General features: G+C 45.7%; 1 protein-coding gene across 1 annotated transcript; it reads left to right on the forward strand.

The window, feature by feature from the left end:
- The first annotated feature begins 6,881 nt into the window (after positions 1–6,881).
- On the forward strand, positions 6,882–16,214 carry LOC103398086 (alpha-tectorin). The gene is made up of 23 exons (XM_008336585.2): positions 6,882–6,899; positions 7,213–7,281; positions 7,375–7,398; positions 7,492–7,607; positions 7,771–8,046; positions 8,170–8,265; positions 8,357–8,522; positions 8,847–9,247; positions 9,348–9,924; positions 10,026–10,609; positions 10,688–11,240; positions 11,330–11,928; positions 12,018–12,172; positions 12,288–12,688; positions 12,784–12,980; positions 13,146–13,541; positions 13,639–13,922; positions 14,181–14,473; positions 14,567–14,686; positions 15,097–15,281; positions 15,378–15,538; positions 15,654–15,905; positions 15,987–16,214. The coding sequence occupies exons 2-23, from the start codon at positions 7,236–7,238 to the stop codon at positions 16,201–16,203; spliced, it is 6,099 nt and encodes a 2,032-aa protein (XP_008334807.1). The 5' UTR covers positions 6,882–6,899; positions 7,213–7,235; the 3' UTR covers positions 16,204–16,214.
- The last annotated feature ends 6 nt before the right edge of the window (positions 16,215–16,220 follow it).

Genomic DNA, 16,220 nt, shown 5'->3' on the forward strand with positions numbered 1-16,220 from the left:
CTCACTTTGATGATCTCTCTCTCTCTCTCTCTCTCTCTCTCTCCTTATATATATATTTATTATTATTTTATTGTTCTGTAGAGAGAGCGAGAGAGCGAGAGAGCATTACTTTGCTGCCAAGACAGCGATAGTCGTCAGGGAAGTGTGGCCTGTTTTAAGTTGTGTTTTGACTCAGTGACACCCGATCACCTGCAGGTTCATTTCCTCATCGTTACCGAAGAGATTAGAAAATAAATCTCTGCGATAACAAAACCTGAAATCTGAGCAGCGCGGCGTAGAATGAAATGAGGAAGTCTGCGTTAATCTGCGTGGAAAAGTTTACAAACACTAATTCTGTGAAGAGTTACCGCTCGTCTTCACCTGTCAAGATAAAACCACCTGTCAAGACAATACCACAATAATTAAAAAACAAAATGCCACCGACTCAGCAACGATCACATGACCCGTCGACAGCTTAAGGTCAACGATACGTTTGTGGAGTTGATGTCTGGGGTGTAGCCGAATAAAGTGGTAATAAACTGGTAATAACTCACACTGTCCTCTGTTGTTACTGCTGTTACCACAAACCAGAGTAATCAGAGTACAGTATGTGTACTGGTGAAGTACTGCAGTACAGGAGTCAGTACTCAGTTAATGATGTACTCATTAACCCTGTTCTCTAATTACCAGTGAAGAAGAGGATGGAGAGGAAGAAGAAGAAGGAAAAGAAGAAGGAAAAGAAGAGGAAGAAGAAGAAGAGAAGAAGAAGAAGAGGAGGAGGAGGAGGAGGAAGAAGAAGAAGAAGAAGAAGAGGAAGAAGAGAAAGAAGAAGAAGATGATGATGAATAAGAAGAAGAGGAAGAGGAAGGAGAAGAAGAAGAGGAAGAAGGAGAAGGAGAAAATACATTGTCTGTGGTTGATGTTTACTCTAACCACGGAGTGATGATGATGATGATGATGTTGGAGAGAGTGGAGTTTGAATGTATACCGCCACCTACTGTCCTGGACTGTGTAGTGTCATGGTGTGACCGGTGAGTCCTTGATACACCACACTTTTTTTTCACGTCAATCTGTCCGAGTTGTCATGCATCGATTATATCGTTTTTTTAACCGATTCGTGACTCGTCGTTAGACAGTCGTGCGGTCAGCAGATCATTTCTCCTCCAATGCAATCTTCTCCGTCTCTGCTCCTCTGCCCCTGAGGTCGTAACTGAACAGCTGATCCCTGAGGCGAGTGGAGTTTCTGAACCCAATTGTGTCACTCACTGTCACCGATCCTTCAAGGCCTCATCGCATCCTGTCACTTCTGACTTCCTCCAAAAAGTACAGTGGTTTCACAGCAACTGTCACGGCTGTTTTCACTGACATGCCTTTCAAGTCGAACTCTGATGTCGTTGACCTTTGTGTCCAAGGTCAACAGATATATATTATAGGTATATTTATTTATATTTACTAAAATCAGATATGTTTTATATGTGGGGATGCAGTGGGGTGCAGTGGGGCGCGGGGGGTCGGGGTGGGGGGGTTGTAGGAGTTAAGGTCCGACTAAGAAACCCAGATGTACTGGGGGTTATCAGAAGAATCTTTTTAGACTCTATGTCAAACTCAAGGCCCGCGGGCCAAATGTGGCCCACCAGGTCAATCAAATACGGGCCACGCATTTAATTTGCCTTATGTTGCTGAGTTTGTTTACATGAATAAAACGAATGATTATTTTTAATTACCTAGCGTTTATTAGCAATTGTCCTCCTTGACACCGCGGCAGCGTTTTCTCGGCAGCCGGACCGTTCTGTTCTAGAATTTTTCTCTCACTTTTTTTTCCTGGTACTGTTTCTGTTGTTTTTTGGGGGAAACGATTGCACGCGACACACCTGACGATCCACCTTCAACCACCAACTTACTGGAAGCGTGATCTGCCGAGTCGACGCCAAGGAATGTACAGGTACAGAACCACACGGTCCCACTTGACTGCAGCTGGAACGTGGAGGAGGAACCCCACCCCGTCCTCCCCCGCCGCCCCGGAAAAACTGCTCCGACCTGTCATGGCTGTACTTACAGCGCTAGGCTGCGGGTGTGATGTTGTCACTTAAATGTTTTTTTTTTATTGTGAACAAAGCCGACTCTAAATGACTTGGATTACTTGCGTATTAACGTAGACCCAGAGCTGCCGCCTCAGGGTGATTGACACTGAGCTGGTGACGCCTTTGGAAGACGTTTTCTGGAACGGATTAACCCAAACTAATCAGGATTAACCCAAACTAATCAGGATCAATCCAAACTAATCATTATTAATCCAAATTAATTAGAAGTGATCAGGATTAATATGGAATAATCAGAATTCATCAGGATTAATCCAAACCAATCAGGATTAATCGAAACTAATCAGGATTAATCCCAATTAATTAGAAATTGTCAGGATTAATCTGGAATAATCAGAATCAATCAGGATTAATCCAAACTAATCAGGATTAATCCAAATTAATCAGGATTAATCCAAACTAATCAGGATTAGTCAGGCTAGATTTAGATAAATACCCAACAGTACCAGCTTTGACAGACCATGGATCCAGGTGTCTGTCATCCGTCACCTGGTGTTCGTCTGTAGAATCCTCCAGATTAGAAATGAAAATCCCCAAACAGAACGACAGAGGAGCAGGGCAAGAGGCCACAGGTCACAGGTCAAAGATCACAGATCAAGACAACAGCGCCAACGCGGTGTTTAACCTTCAGTTTGTGAAGCTGTGATGTTTTCATCACCGTGATCCTAGTACTACATACACTGTATATATTCGGTTCATTTTCAATAGATTTTATTCTATTCTTAGGACAAAGACACAGTCTTATATATTTATATATGTGTATATGTATGTGTCGTCTCTGTTACTGGAAGAGAAAAATAATTCAGCTTTATGGAATTGAGACTTCTACTATATACGTATATATATATATATTGTATATACACACATATATATATAAGTATATATACACACATTTATATATAAATATATATACACACATTCATATATAAATATATATACACACATACAGATATAAATATATATATACACACATACATATATAAATATATATATACACACATACGTATATAAATATATATACACACACATACATATATAAATATATATATATATATAATATGCGTTTCAAGACCCACCGCGAAAAGGGAAAATCTGCGAATTGAGAGGTTCGTGAAGGGTAAATATATGCGTAAATATAATGACTTATATTTACGCATATATTCACCCTTAACGAACCTCTGCTCCCTAAACTGAGAGAGAGAGAGAGAGAGAGAGAGAGAGAGAGAGAGTTTGATCTCAGATCCAGTCCATCCAGTAAAGCAACGTTTCCTTTCCACTTACCGACAGTTCGCAACTATTTGTGAAATGGTGCAGCTCGTTCTTTCGGAAACAGCTGATGGGAAATTCCCCAGAAAGTACATATATACAAATATGTATATATATTTATACTTGTTTGTCCTGAAGGGCTGCTGATTTCCCTAGTGTTTTGACACAGGAAATTTTGAAGTTGAGATTTGGAGCGAGGTAAAAACACGGGCAGTTCAAAAAAAAAAAAGAATCCAAGGGTATCGGTGGATCAATCACAATTAATCATCAATAACTAAGATTAATCAGGATTAGTGGAGGTTCAACAGTTCCATATCCATTTTTTCTGTGGATTGCTGGACCGGTCATTCCAACATCAGAAGTAGAGGTCAGTGTTTCACACCAGTTGTTTTCCAAATGATGGGATTATTAATGAATTATTAATGAGAAAACGTTAAGAAATATGAACAAAGAAGTGAAAACAAAAATTCATCTTCATCCGACGATGATCGGTCATAATGTCAACGAAGAGGCCACGATTATAAAAGTGACCGTTTAGCAGCTGGTGGACTCAAACCTGAAACCTTCTGGAAACCAAGTCCACTTCCTTAACCAACGAGCCACCACTGCTTAGCAAGTGGAAGGTGACGGTGAAGGTGACCCTGTGATGGACCCCCCCCCCCACCCTGCCCTGAGACCCCCTTCACCCGAAGACCTCTGGGATTGGGTCCAGTTCCCATGGCTTCAGCGAAGGGCAGTCTAAGGGTTAAATCATCGATGGATTTGCGGAGGATTCAGGTCCATTATCTAGATAGATGTGGTAACAATAAGAGGTGTGGTATAAAAAAAACAAAAACAAAAAAATGAAAAAACAAATGCTCCCAGGGTTGAAAAGAAAGGGCGGCTGTGTTTATGATCGAGCAGCTTGATAACAACATGGGGTTAGGGTGGTGGTAGTGGGAATTAGGGTGGTAGTTGTGGGGGTTAGGGTGGTGGTTGTGGGGGTTAGGGTGGTGGTTGTGGGGGTTAGGGTGGTGGTTGTGGGGGTTAGGGTGGTGGTTGTGGGGGTTAGGGTGGTGGTTGTGGGGGTTAGGGTGGTAGTTGTGGGGGTTAGGGTGGTAGTTGTGGAGGTTAGGGGGGTGTAGTTGTGGGGGTTAGGGTGGTGCGGTGTGTGCCACCCTCTCTCTGGTGGATGTGTTGACTTGACGAGGCTGAAGCTGAGGGGCTGGGTGTGGAGAGTGTCTTCTTGCCAACAGAAGATGATGTGCGTGTTTGGACTGTGACAGAAAACAAAAGAACACGATGAAGGTGGGGTCAAATATTCAAAGGATGCCAGAGTCCTGTAAGAAGAATGCATGGGCGTTTTTCACTTCTCCAGTTTCCTCTTTGATGAACTATTCCAGTAAACGCTGCATCTGGTGACAAATTTTTTATTTGTCTTTCGCCGTTCACTCTGTGAATTTTTTACACTAAAATAATTTTAAAAAAAATTGAACATGAGAAAAGCGCTACTAAGATTTGAAGCGTTTCCCCTCACCTTTGGACCGACCGCTTCAGCAAATTGTGAATCTCAGGGAACCCCTTGGCTCTGACCTTTGACCTCTTAGGACGTTCCAAAAAAAAACCAAAAACAAAAACAAAAAAACTTCACGGCCTCGCTCAACAACCAAAACAAGTTTATTATCTAAAAGGGAAGAGGAGAAAAAAAAAAAAAAAAAAAAAAAAAAAAAAAAAAAGACGACGGGACGACGCTTTGTCTTCGTCTTCGACCAGGAACCGACGCCTCCACGGACTGGACAGTTCTCCAGTCCACCACAGCGCCACCTACGGAGGCATCCATTCACACCCATATGCAAATCCACACTCACATTCACACCTCTGGTGGGTTTAGCGTGGACATTATCCTAATCTCCCAACATAATCTCCCAGAAAGTTTGTAAGAGATCGTGAGAGGAAGTTGGAGAACCCACTCTGACTCCCCCGTGCCCCCCCTGACCCCCCGACCTCCCAGCAGCTCAAAGAACATCGAACTTTTTTTTTTTTGGATAAACAAACGTAACTGGTTTTTTTAAATAATTAACCGTTACAAAATTTAATCAAATATAAATATAATAATTAAGGTGAGTAAGTGGCGGCAACGTTGCCATACTCATTATATTGTGGTTTTAGTCGTCGGTAAATTCCCCGATCATAAGTGTTCTTAATCGTTGGCAGGAACACTTTCTTCTTTCACTGACAGTAAATTTTGTCTCGCAGTTCTCTAGAAAAGAAACATTTCTCATGAGAAGGGTGTCGGCATTTTTCGTTTTTTTTTTTTTTAAGGGACAACTTTTTTATGATATTACAATTGTGTTTGTCGGAGGGCCGACACGGTGGGTCAGGGGTCAGCCTTAGGTTGAACCACGGGCCGCCGCGCTGTCTTTTCACCGCACGCTGGTTTCACGTCAGACAATATTCTCACAGAGCTTTTGTCAAGAAGTAATGATCGTGGGTAGGACTGGAAACGTAATTGTCTCTTTCATTCTGCTCTTGAAAGACTTTAAGTTTCCCATGAGTCTCCAGGTGCCTGGAAACAGGAGAGCATGTCTCAGAAAAAAAAACAAACAAAAAAAACAAGTACGTTTGTCTTTATGGGCAAAAAGAAAACTGTTTGGATACTTCAGTGTGAGGTTTCCTCCCACAGTCCAGAAACTGGACCGGCCAATTGTGTGGGGTGCAATTATGTCCCACCCACTGACGCCAGGGATTGGCCCCAACACAGTAGAAAGTGACAACAATAAAAATCCAAAATGACCTAAAGAACAGCGGCAGTTCTTCAAAAGTCCTGACTCTGAAGAGTTTTTTTTTCTTCGAATTAATGTTTTGGTTCATTTAAAAAAAAAAAAAATTTAAAGACAATTTAAAAATAAAAAAATAAAATTTGTAGCAGCTGCAGAGCATCAACTTCTCCAGCAGAGGGCACCCAGGACGAATGTTTATGAGGCCCCGTGCCCAGGCATTTGATTATACATTACATTGATATAGAGTATATAAATATATATATAATATACAATATCATATAATATATGAATATATTCTGAACGAGTAGCTGTTAAAAGTTTTTTTAAAAATTATAAAAAAAAAAAATTTAAAATTAAAAAATGTTCAAAGTAAAATGATTTCATTCTTTCACGTGATGTTTAAATTGTTAAAATATATCATTTTTGTTAAATTTCGCCATTAAAATGATAAAAATGAAGCCATGTTTGGATAATTAATAAAATTTAACTTAAAAAAAACCCAACAACAACTAATTAACTAGCCTAGAATTTCATATTAATGTTTCTTTACCGCAGGGCTTTCAAACACACACACACTGTACGTTCGCCGTGCCTCTCTCACTTACTCTTCCTCAAAGAATGGAATGCTTAAATTACTTCTTATAAGGAAGCAAATTTATTTTTCACCTGTAAAATACCTGCAAACAGGTTCAACCGCTGGTGCGCGGGGCCGAGCCACGGCGGCCTGTCAACGTATAAAAGATGGGAGTTGAGCACAGCTGTCATCACATCAGGTCCCGGGACAGAGAGTTAGCGGGTGAGTATTTATTTGGAGTATTTTTAAAAGTCTATTTTTAAAGGTAGATTTAATTAAAAACTGTGTTTGATTCATTTTATTTAACAAAATAATTTTTTTTTTGGTTTCTGATCTGGGAGACAGTGATACAATTTTAAGTGTATTTCTTTTTGCTATATTCACATATATAGTATTTTTAAAAAGATTCAAATGTACTCGTATTCCCGTTTGTCACTCACGGAGGTTTTGGAGTAAAATTCATCCTCTTCGATATTAAAAAAAAAAAAAAGTCTTCATTTTCTAATGTCAAACTAATGAATTTCCCTCTTGACAGGTTTGGTGTTTGAACTTAACAAAATGGCAACTCAAACACTGTTGCCTTTGCTGGTCCTGTTGATGATAGGTAAGAGGAAAACCATCCTGTATTTACTGTAAAAAAAATTTAGAAAAAGAAAAAATACTGATTTGTTTTTATTTTTTTAAATGAATGCCACAGGTTCACAGCCTCTGCAGGTTTTAGGTAAGTTTTTTTTTTTTTGAATTTTGAAAGTATTTAGAACCATTTGAGAAGAGAAATATATATGTGTATCTTATGTGTGTGTGTGTGTTCTAGGCTCACTCTATCCAGTAACTGGTACGACGAGTCCTCAATCAGATGACGGTAGTTCACCTCGGATTTCTCTCAGCCAGCCGTTCCAATTCTTTGGACGCTCGCACTCTTCTGTTTACGTATGTCAATTATTCAACTACGTCAACCTCTGACTCCCGTTCAGTCCAAACACACATCAATAATTCTTTTAAATGAAGACGCAGTTGATCCAACGCGTTCATGGTCCGGTGAAGGCTCTGCGCCAGAGCTGCGTTTGCTGAATCTCCGCTTTCTGTTTCTCAGGTGAACCACAACGGTGACCTCACCTTCACCAGTGCCTTCAGCCAGTACTCGCCACAGAACTTTCCAATGAGAAGGATGGACATCATCGCAGCTCTGTGGACAGACCTGGACAACAGAGTAACCGGAAGCATCCTCTACCACGAGTACACCGGCGGTAGCATCCTAGCACGAGCTACACAGGACATAAACACCTATTTCCCCGGTGTGCAATTTACTGCATCTAGTGTCTTTGTTGCCACATGGTACCAGGTGGCCTATTTTCCAACCACTGGCACGGTAAGTCGACGTGTCGAACGTCTGAACGTGAAGATGTTCGGTACTAGCATGCGCTTGTCAAAACTAACTATTACGGGTTGGTTTTTTGTTTGACATTGAAATTGTTTGACATTGAAATTTCAGCAAGCCACAGCCCAGGCCATCCTGATCACTAACGGAAGGTTTTCTTTCGTCATGCTGAACTATGGGCCAATAGCCCAAACGACCCGCCCGATTCAAGTGAGACACTGACACCACGTCAAGGCCCGTGCTCTCCAGCTGACTGTGTGATTCAAACCCAAACATTCAAACGTGGCCTCTGTGTTTTCAGGCTGGTTACGACACACAGGATTCCGCGCACCACTACTCCCTGGAGGGATCCATGACTACCAATTCGTCAGACCCAAACTCAAGGTTCCGTATCAGGAGCAACGTCGGTGTACCCAGTCGATGGGTTTTCAGAACGGACCGCACATCAAGAGGATGCGATTTTAACGGTAAAACCTAAAGTACCAGATGTGGCCACAACATCCATATTTGACACCACCCTCCTTTAACCTTAAGAAAGAAGGAAAATAACAGTACACCGCGAAACACACCCTGATGTTTGACTATTGTTTGACTGCACCCACTGCTTAAGACCAGTGGTTGTCAAACTAAGGAACATGTCCCGCTGGTTTTATTTGGGCTCCCTCCAGTGGTGTTTGAGGAATTTGTGTAGATGGATTTAAAACAAAGGGACAGCGACGACTCCAAACTTTTTTAGATTTGAAATCGTATCAAATATATCATACATTTTTTTTTATTTTTCATTTTTTCAGGGTTTGAGGTTCAGGTGGGAGACTCCTTCTGGAGTGACAACACCTGTGCAGAGAAGTGCACCTGCACCTCCTCAGGCCTCCAGTGTGTCAGCCAACCCTGCTCCTTCGGCCAAGCCTGCAGGCCGTCTATGTTTCAGTTCTCCTGCCAGACGGTCCAGAGGGAGACCTGCACCATCAGCGGAGATCCACATTACTACACCTACGACGACACCGTGTTCCACTTCCAGGGCACGTGCACCTACGTTCTTTCCGAGGAATGTGGCCATAACTTGCCCTACTTCAGGGTGGAAGGGAAGAATGAGCACCGGGGCAGCACTCATGTGTCCTGGACGAGGCTGGTCAGAGTGTTTGTTTACGACGAAATGATCGAACTCGTCAAAGATCAACGTGGAAAGGCCTTGGTCAGTACTCTAGTGCCGCTAGAACGTGCGTTGGAACACGCGGTGGATATTGTTAACTTGTTAACTTGAATCGTTTCTCCTTTCTCCTCTTTGTTTCCAGGTTAACGGAACCTTTGTGACGGCTCCGTTCCATCTCAGCAATGGCAGCGTCTACGTTTATTCGTCAGGGAGGGACGTGGTGGTCTCCACAAACTTTGGCTTGACAGTTTCCTACGATGCCTACTCTACAGTCAGAATCGGGGTGCCCAATATCTACAGGAACTCAACATGTGGCCTCTGCGGCAACTTCAACGGCATCAGCAGTGACGACTTCAGAACCAGCGACGGCCGCATCGTGACGTCTGACGTGGAGTTCGCCAACAGCTGGCTGGTCCCTGGAGACAACGAGCGGGGGTGTGAGGTTGAGTGCAGCGGTCTGGAGTGTGCCGGTTGTACTGAACAGCAGGCCGCCGTATTCAGAAACGGAGACCACTGTGGCATCCTGGCCAATACCTCGGGGCCGTTTGCCGCTTGCAGCAGACAACTGCCTCCAGAGAACTTCATACAGAGCTGCGTCTACGACCTGTGCATAGATAATGGATACCAGCCCACTCTGTGTCAGGCCCTGGAGGTGTACGCCGGTCAGTGTCAGCAGGCTGGCATCACGGTGTCAAACTGGAGGAGAAGAGGCTTCTGCGGTATGTTTGTAATTCTTCTTCGTTTTTTTTCACCAATATTAACGTACTTATTGCGATGATGTGAATTTTAATTTTTTAAAAATGACATCATTTGTTTCCAGAAATGCCCTGTGTAGCAAACAGCCATTTTGAGCCCCAGGGCACAGGATGTCCATCTACATGTGTCAATACCAATTCCAGCAACAACTGCCCCCTACCTTCCCGCGAGGGCTGCTTCTGCAATGAGGGCCACGTCCTCAGTGGCGAGGCCTGTGTTGCTGTTGCAGACTGCGGTTGTAACTTTGAGGGTCGGTACTACAGCGCTGGGGATACGGTGATACTTGATGACGACTGCGGTAGAAGCTGCCGGTGTGAGCAGGGCGTGATGACCTGTCAGTCCCACGGTTGTGATGCTCTTGAGGCGTGTGTAGTGGAGGAGGGGGAGAGGGGATGCAGACCCAATGGCTATGCAACATGCTTGATACGAGGCCCGGGGTCGTACCAAACCTTTGATGACCTGACATACGAGTACCCCGGGGCGTGTCGCCTGACACTTGCCAGAGTGATGGGACTGTTCAATCACCCCCACTTCACAGTGACTGCAGAGAAAGTGCTCAGAGGTGACGGGGGATTTGACCGGTGGCTGAAATTTGAGTCTGAGGGGAAACTAATTTCCTTAGAGATGTCTAGCAGCAGCACGGTCAAGGTATGAGGCCACAAACAACCACAGCAGCTGATAATGTCAGAACCCCCAGCAGCTTCTCACTCAACTTCTGTCTTTCAGGTTGACGGTCAAATGATCCGACTTCCTTACAGCACGGAATCCAATCGAATCCAAGTCTACCACAGCAGCATTCACGGTATCGTCATCCGCACCGCCTTTGGTGTGAAAGTTCAGACAGTCTGGCCGCACTTCGTAAGCATCACTGCACCTAGCGTCTACAACGGTACGCTGGGTGGACTGTGCGGTAACTACAATGGCCACTCACATGATGAGTTCCGCCAACCCGACGGTACTTTGGTGGACAACGCTCAGGCGTTCGGCGACAGCTGGCGCGACGGCTCTCTGTCCGCACACTGTGTAGAAACACAACACGACAACTCCAACACTAACTTCAATACCAGTGAGTACTGTGCAATTATTGGCTCAGAAGAAGGACCCTTCACCGGGTGCTGGTCCGTGGAAGACCCGCAGCAGCACATGGAAACGTGCATAAGGATCCTTGGAACTTCAGGAAATCCAGCATCAACAAGGTGCGAAGTCCTGCGAGACTATGCTCTACTGTGTCAACGGGAGGGTGTGGAATTACAAGGATGGAGAGATGCAACCAACTGTGGTAAGGATCCCCCTCACTGGTGAAATTATACGAGTAAAAAAGTGTAAATCCTGATAATGAAATGATGTTTTGAACCCGTGTCCCTCCAGAGTACACCTGCCCTGGTAACAGCCACTACGAGCCTTGTCATAGGCCTTGTCCCTCCACCTGCCCCAGCCTTAGTTTCCCCTTCACCTGTGAGACTGTGTGCCAGGAGGGCTGCCAGTGTGACGACGGCTTTGTTCTCAATGGCAACCATTGCGTGCGGCCCACATCTTGTGGGTGCCACCACAATGGGCGCTATCGGCAAAGTGGCGAGCAGTTCTGGGATAGTGAGGAATGTCAAAACCTGTGTACCTGTAATGGTAGGACAGGGATAGTGCACTGCAGGACCAGCTCCTGTGAAGCCCAGGAGTCCTGTCGCGTGGTGGGGGGTGAGCTTGGCTGCCACCCTAACCCTCACGGTAGCTGCTCTGCCATCGGAGATCCCCACTACACATCTTTTGATGGCAAGCGCTTCGACTTCCAGGGAACCTGCCGTTACATTCTGGCAACCGTTTGCAACAACACCGGTGAACTGGAGTCCTTTTCGGTGGGGGCTAAGAATGACCCGTGGGGCGGAGGCAGTGTTTCCATCACAGCTGAGGTTTTTGTCAATGTCTCGGGCTACCAAATACACATGTCCAGGCACAGGAGAGGAGCAGTGATGGTAAGTTGACATTGTATTATACGTAACCTTAAATCGCAAAAAGGCAGTTCTTACTAAAAATCACCACAATTGTAATTCTGATATTATAGATCAACGGAATAACAGCAAATTTACCAGTCGTGTTGAACGGAACCGTGTCGGTCTTTGCAAGTGGATCTCGTACATTCGTCCAAACTGACTTTGGCCTCAGTATCACATACGATGGATCACATAGAGCGACCATCGCTGTGCCACCAGCTTACAGGTAGGTGGCTCTCACCAGAGCTTCAACATTGATCTAATAATATCCTAATTATATGCTAGACCCCACGCCTCAGCGTTCATCAAACAGAAATAAGAATTCGTCATTTTCATTGTAGAGGGAAAACATGTGGATTGTGTGGAAACTTCAATCAAAACCAAAATGACGACTTCCGCCTCCCGTCCGGAGCAGTGGTCACCTCGGCAGATGAGTTTGGACTGTCCTGGAAGTATTGGGGCGACAACACCTGCACTGACGGCTGCGGCTCTTCCTGCCCTCGTTGCAACGACGAAGGACCGGCCAGAACCAGCTGTAACGTGATCGTAGCAACTGATGGTCCCTTCAGTTTCTGCCACGACGAAGTGGACCCCACGCCTTATTTTAACGACTGCGTGTTTGACGTCTGCGTGTCAGGGAATCGAGCTCATGACATTCTGTGCAGGGCCATCGAAGCCTATGTCAGTGCCTGTCAGTCTGCCAATGTCCGAATTCTCCGGTGGAGAGAGATCGCCACCTGCAGTAAGTCCACGCTACCATCCATCCCCGAGTTATTACCTCGTCACCTCAAACAGCACGTTTTGATTTGTGCGACTCGTTTGTTATTGTTTTTTCAGCCATCACCTGTCCGGCCAACAGCCATTATCAGCTGTGTGGCACCGACTGTGGTCACACCTGCGCCAGCAATGTAGACGACACCTGTGATCAAGGATGCGCCGAGGGATGTTTCTGTAATGAGGGCTTCGTCCGCAGCGGAACAGAATGCATCAATGTGGAAAACTGTGGCTGCCAGTACGATGGTTTTTACTACAACGTAAGTCCAAGTGCTGTTCATCAGTTCAACTCTGGACACTGACGACAAGTCAGGTGTTCAAGGGTCTATTTGTCAAGTAGCTTCACTACATGAAGTGATACCGTAGACTTGAAGTACTGCAGCAGTAAAAACAGCACATTTAAAGTGTCTTCTCCCCCGTTGCAGGCTGGCGAGAGCTTCTGGACCGATGGTTGCACTCAGCGATGTGAATGTCACGCTCCTAATGACCTGCGCTGCTCCTCGGAGTCATGCACTCCTTCACAAGCATGCATAATCAGAGACGGGCATCTGGGCTGCTTTGATGCCATGACGACGTGCACAGTATGGGGTGACCCGCACTACATCTCCTATGATGGAGCGGTGGCTCATTTCCAGGGAACCTGCACCTACATCGTAACTGAGAGTGTCCACCAGGAGGCGAGCGACAACTGGTTCAGGGTGGAAGCCACCAACAACCACCGCGGTAACAACCGTGTGTCCTTCGTATCAGCAGTTGACGTGTATCTGTCCAATCAGATGGAGACGACGATCGTGAGGATCGGAGCCAACAGAGTGGTATCGGTACGTCTCTCTGTCTCTTCCACATTGGTTTGAATTGTTGTGAATTAAAAAAAAAGTCCTCATCACATTCTCTCTCTCTTTACTGTCATTTCTTCAGGTCAATGGAAGTCATGTGTCTCTACCGGTAACTGTCACCGCCTTGGCACAGGTTCAACTGCAGGGAAGCTACGTGGTGGTAGATGCTGGCGACATGATCGTCCAGTATGATGGTGTCAGCAACCTGCTGGTCAGGCTGACGCAGGATCACAGGAACAGAGTCACAGGGATGTGTGGAAATTTCAACATTGATCCTGCAGATGACAGGATGCTGCCCGCGGGCACACTGGCTAGCAGCGACAACGAGTTCGGACAGGGCTGGAGGGCAGCATCAAGCCAAACAGGGTAACCTTTTATTAAGTTGGTAGTGAATGACCAAATATGCGCCATGTCCCTTTACACCACCCCCCCCATACTCCCAACCACAAACCCTAACCCTAATCCAACACTATTTTGTTAATCTTGAAATGACCTCTAAACCGGTCAGCGCATCCGTCCAACGATGTAGCTGTTACCACGACTACAACCAAAACCACACCCCAACACACACTACACACACACACAGGGTGTTCAGAATGAGAACGTGTCCGATGTCTGTTCCAGATGTGGGTCAACCGATGAACCATACGACGACGATCTGAGCAACTGCCGCTTCAGGGATGAATTCGCCGCCATCTGCAGCATGATCACAAACACCACCGGTCCATTCAGCGACTGCCACCTGCACTCTGACCCCCAGCCGTTTGTGACCGCTTGCGTCTATGACCTCTGCATGTACGACACCGATCATGACAGAAGGTTCCAGACCATGCACTGCAGAGCCATCGCAGCCTACGAACAAACCTGCTCTCTTTTGGGACTGGACATTCCTGAATGGCGCGCGGCTGTACACTGTGGTACGTTTGTGAAACTGCGGCACGTCAGGTCATGCAGTTGAGGATTCCTTTGATCACTTCTCATTCTACTTTCCTATTTTCTCTCTTTTAAAGCTGAGTCCGACCCTTGCGAGAACCTGAACTGCACTGACTTTGAGTGGTGCGGGGAGAAGGACGGTGTCTACGGCTGCTTCTGCGATGAAAACCACCACCGTGCTAACAATGAGAGCTACGGTGAGCCTGCTGTTCAATTACAATTATGGTACAATGACTAGAAGTTAGAGGGAAAATTCACCTTCCGAGCCTTAGGAATACGATATACCCAGGTGCACATTCGTACCAGACGATCTTTCTCAACAAATATTAAACGTTGTCCAATCGTCCTGGTCTGTCAGGGAGCATTTTAGGTAGAAATACAATTGGATGGTTTTCAGGCACCCTCTGTGTCAGCTACCCAGACTGTACCACCTCTGGTCTTGGTCCCATATTTTTCCTTGGGAAAAACCATGAGGGCAGGAACACCCGATTTTCAACTGATGTAGTATTTCTTATTTACTCTAAGTACTTGTAGTACTCAGAGTAACTAATAATAATAATGTAATAATATTAACACCTCCTTCTTCTCCTCCTCCTCTCCTTCACAGACTTCTCCCTCACTTGTGCCAGCAGTACCGGAACCATGTCTATGTCCAGGTGCCAACTGTTTGAAGCTGGCTTCCACTCTGAGGCACTCCACCTGCGTGATGAAGAATGCGGAGGTCATCTCCAGGACGGACGGCTGGTGTTCCACTTCGACAACGATGACAACGTGTGCGGGACGTCTCTGCGGGTATATACCAATCACCTGTGGTCAAACGATGGGACGTGGATGATTGGCGTCCACATCCGTTGATCAGCCATCTCAATCTGTGGTCTAACTTTACAGAGCAACGGAACTCACTTCATCTACGAGAACGTGATCCAGGGAGATGTGGATCCGCATGAAGAAGTCATCAGCCGCCAAAGGAACATCCACCTGCAGTTCAACTGTGAATACCCTCTGAGTCAGGCCCTGTCCATGTCTGTGGGCATCAACCCCCTGGAGAGGTAACTTTTCCCATCGTCTTTTCTCTAGCACCAAGCGTTCCGTCAGGTCGGACAAAACAATAAGAAGTTCTCCCAAGCATTAGAACTCCACATCTGAACGACTGTTTCTCTACAGCATCATCAACAAGAGGCTTCCCTCCGGTGAGGGCCGGTACCGAGTCAGGATGACTCCCTACGAGGATGCCTCCTTCACAAGTCCAATAACCGGTGCCGAAAACGTGGAGATGGAAATAGACGAGGTCTTGTACGTGGAGGTCGCCACTGAAGGAGTGGACGAACGGCAGCTCTCCACCATCATTACCGCATGTTGGGCCACACCAGTCAACGTCCCTGACTACCCTGTTCGCTGGGATCTTATACAGAATGAGTAAGTACTAATAAACTAAACTAACTGAACACCCCACCATTGTCATGGAGTTAAATTATTTTCATCGTCCTTTTTTTCCAGGTGTCCCAATCCACTAGATGGAACCGTAGAGGTGATTCAGAACGGCGTCTCCAGCGCCGCGCGTTTCTCCTTCAGGATGTTCACCTTCCCCAACAACACCTCCGTCTACCTGCACTGTCAGATCCAGCTCTGTCTCCTGAGGGATAACGACTGCACTCCTGTAAGTGTGTGTGTGTGTGTGTCTGCAGACCGTCCACCACCGACGTGGCATCACTAACCTCGCTCGCTCTTTCC

This window comes from Cynoglossus semilaevis, chromosome Z, assembly GCF_000523025.1.
Source record: "Cynoglossus semilaevis isolate Cse_v1.0 chromosome Z, Cse_v1.0, whole genome shotgun sequence".
Taxonomy (NCBI): Eukaryota; Metazoa; Chordata; class Actinopteri; order Pleuronectiformes; family Cynoglossidae; genus Cynoglossus; species Cynoglossus semilaevis.

Coding starts and splice junctions, on each gene's coding strand:
- LOC103398086 (XM_008336585.2), top strand. CDS start 7,236: ATGGCAACTCAAACACTGTTGCCTTTGCTGGTCCTGTTGATGATAG. Junction 7,282..7,374: donor GCTGGTCCTGTTGATGATAG/GTAAGAGGAAAA, acceptor TGAATGCCACAG/GTTCACAGCCTCTGCAGGTT. Junction 12,981..13,145: donor ACGATGGTTTTTACTACAAC/GTAAGTCCAAGT, acceptor CCCCCGTTGCAG/GCTGGCGAGAGCTTCTGGAC.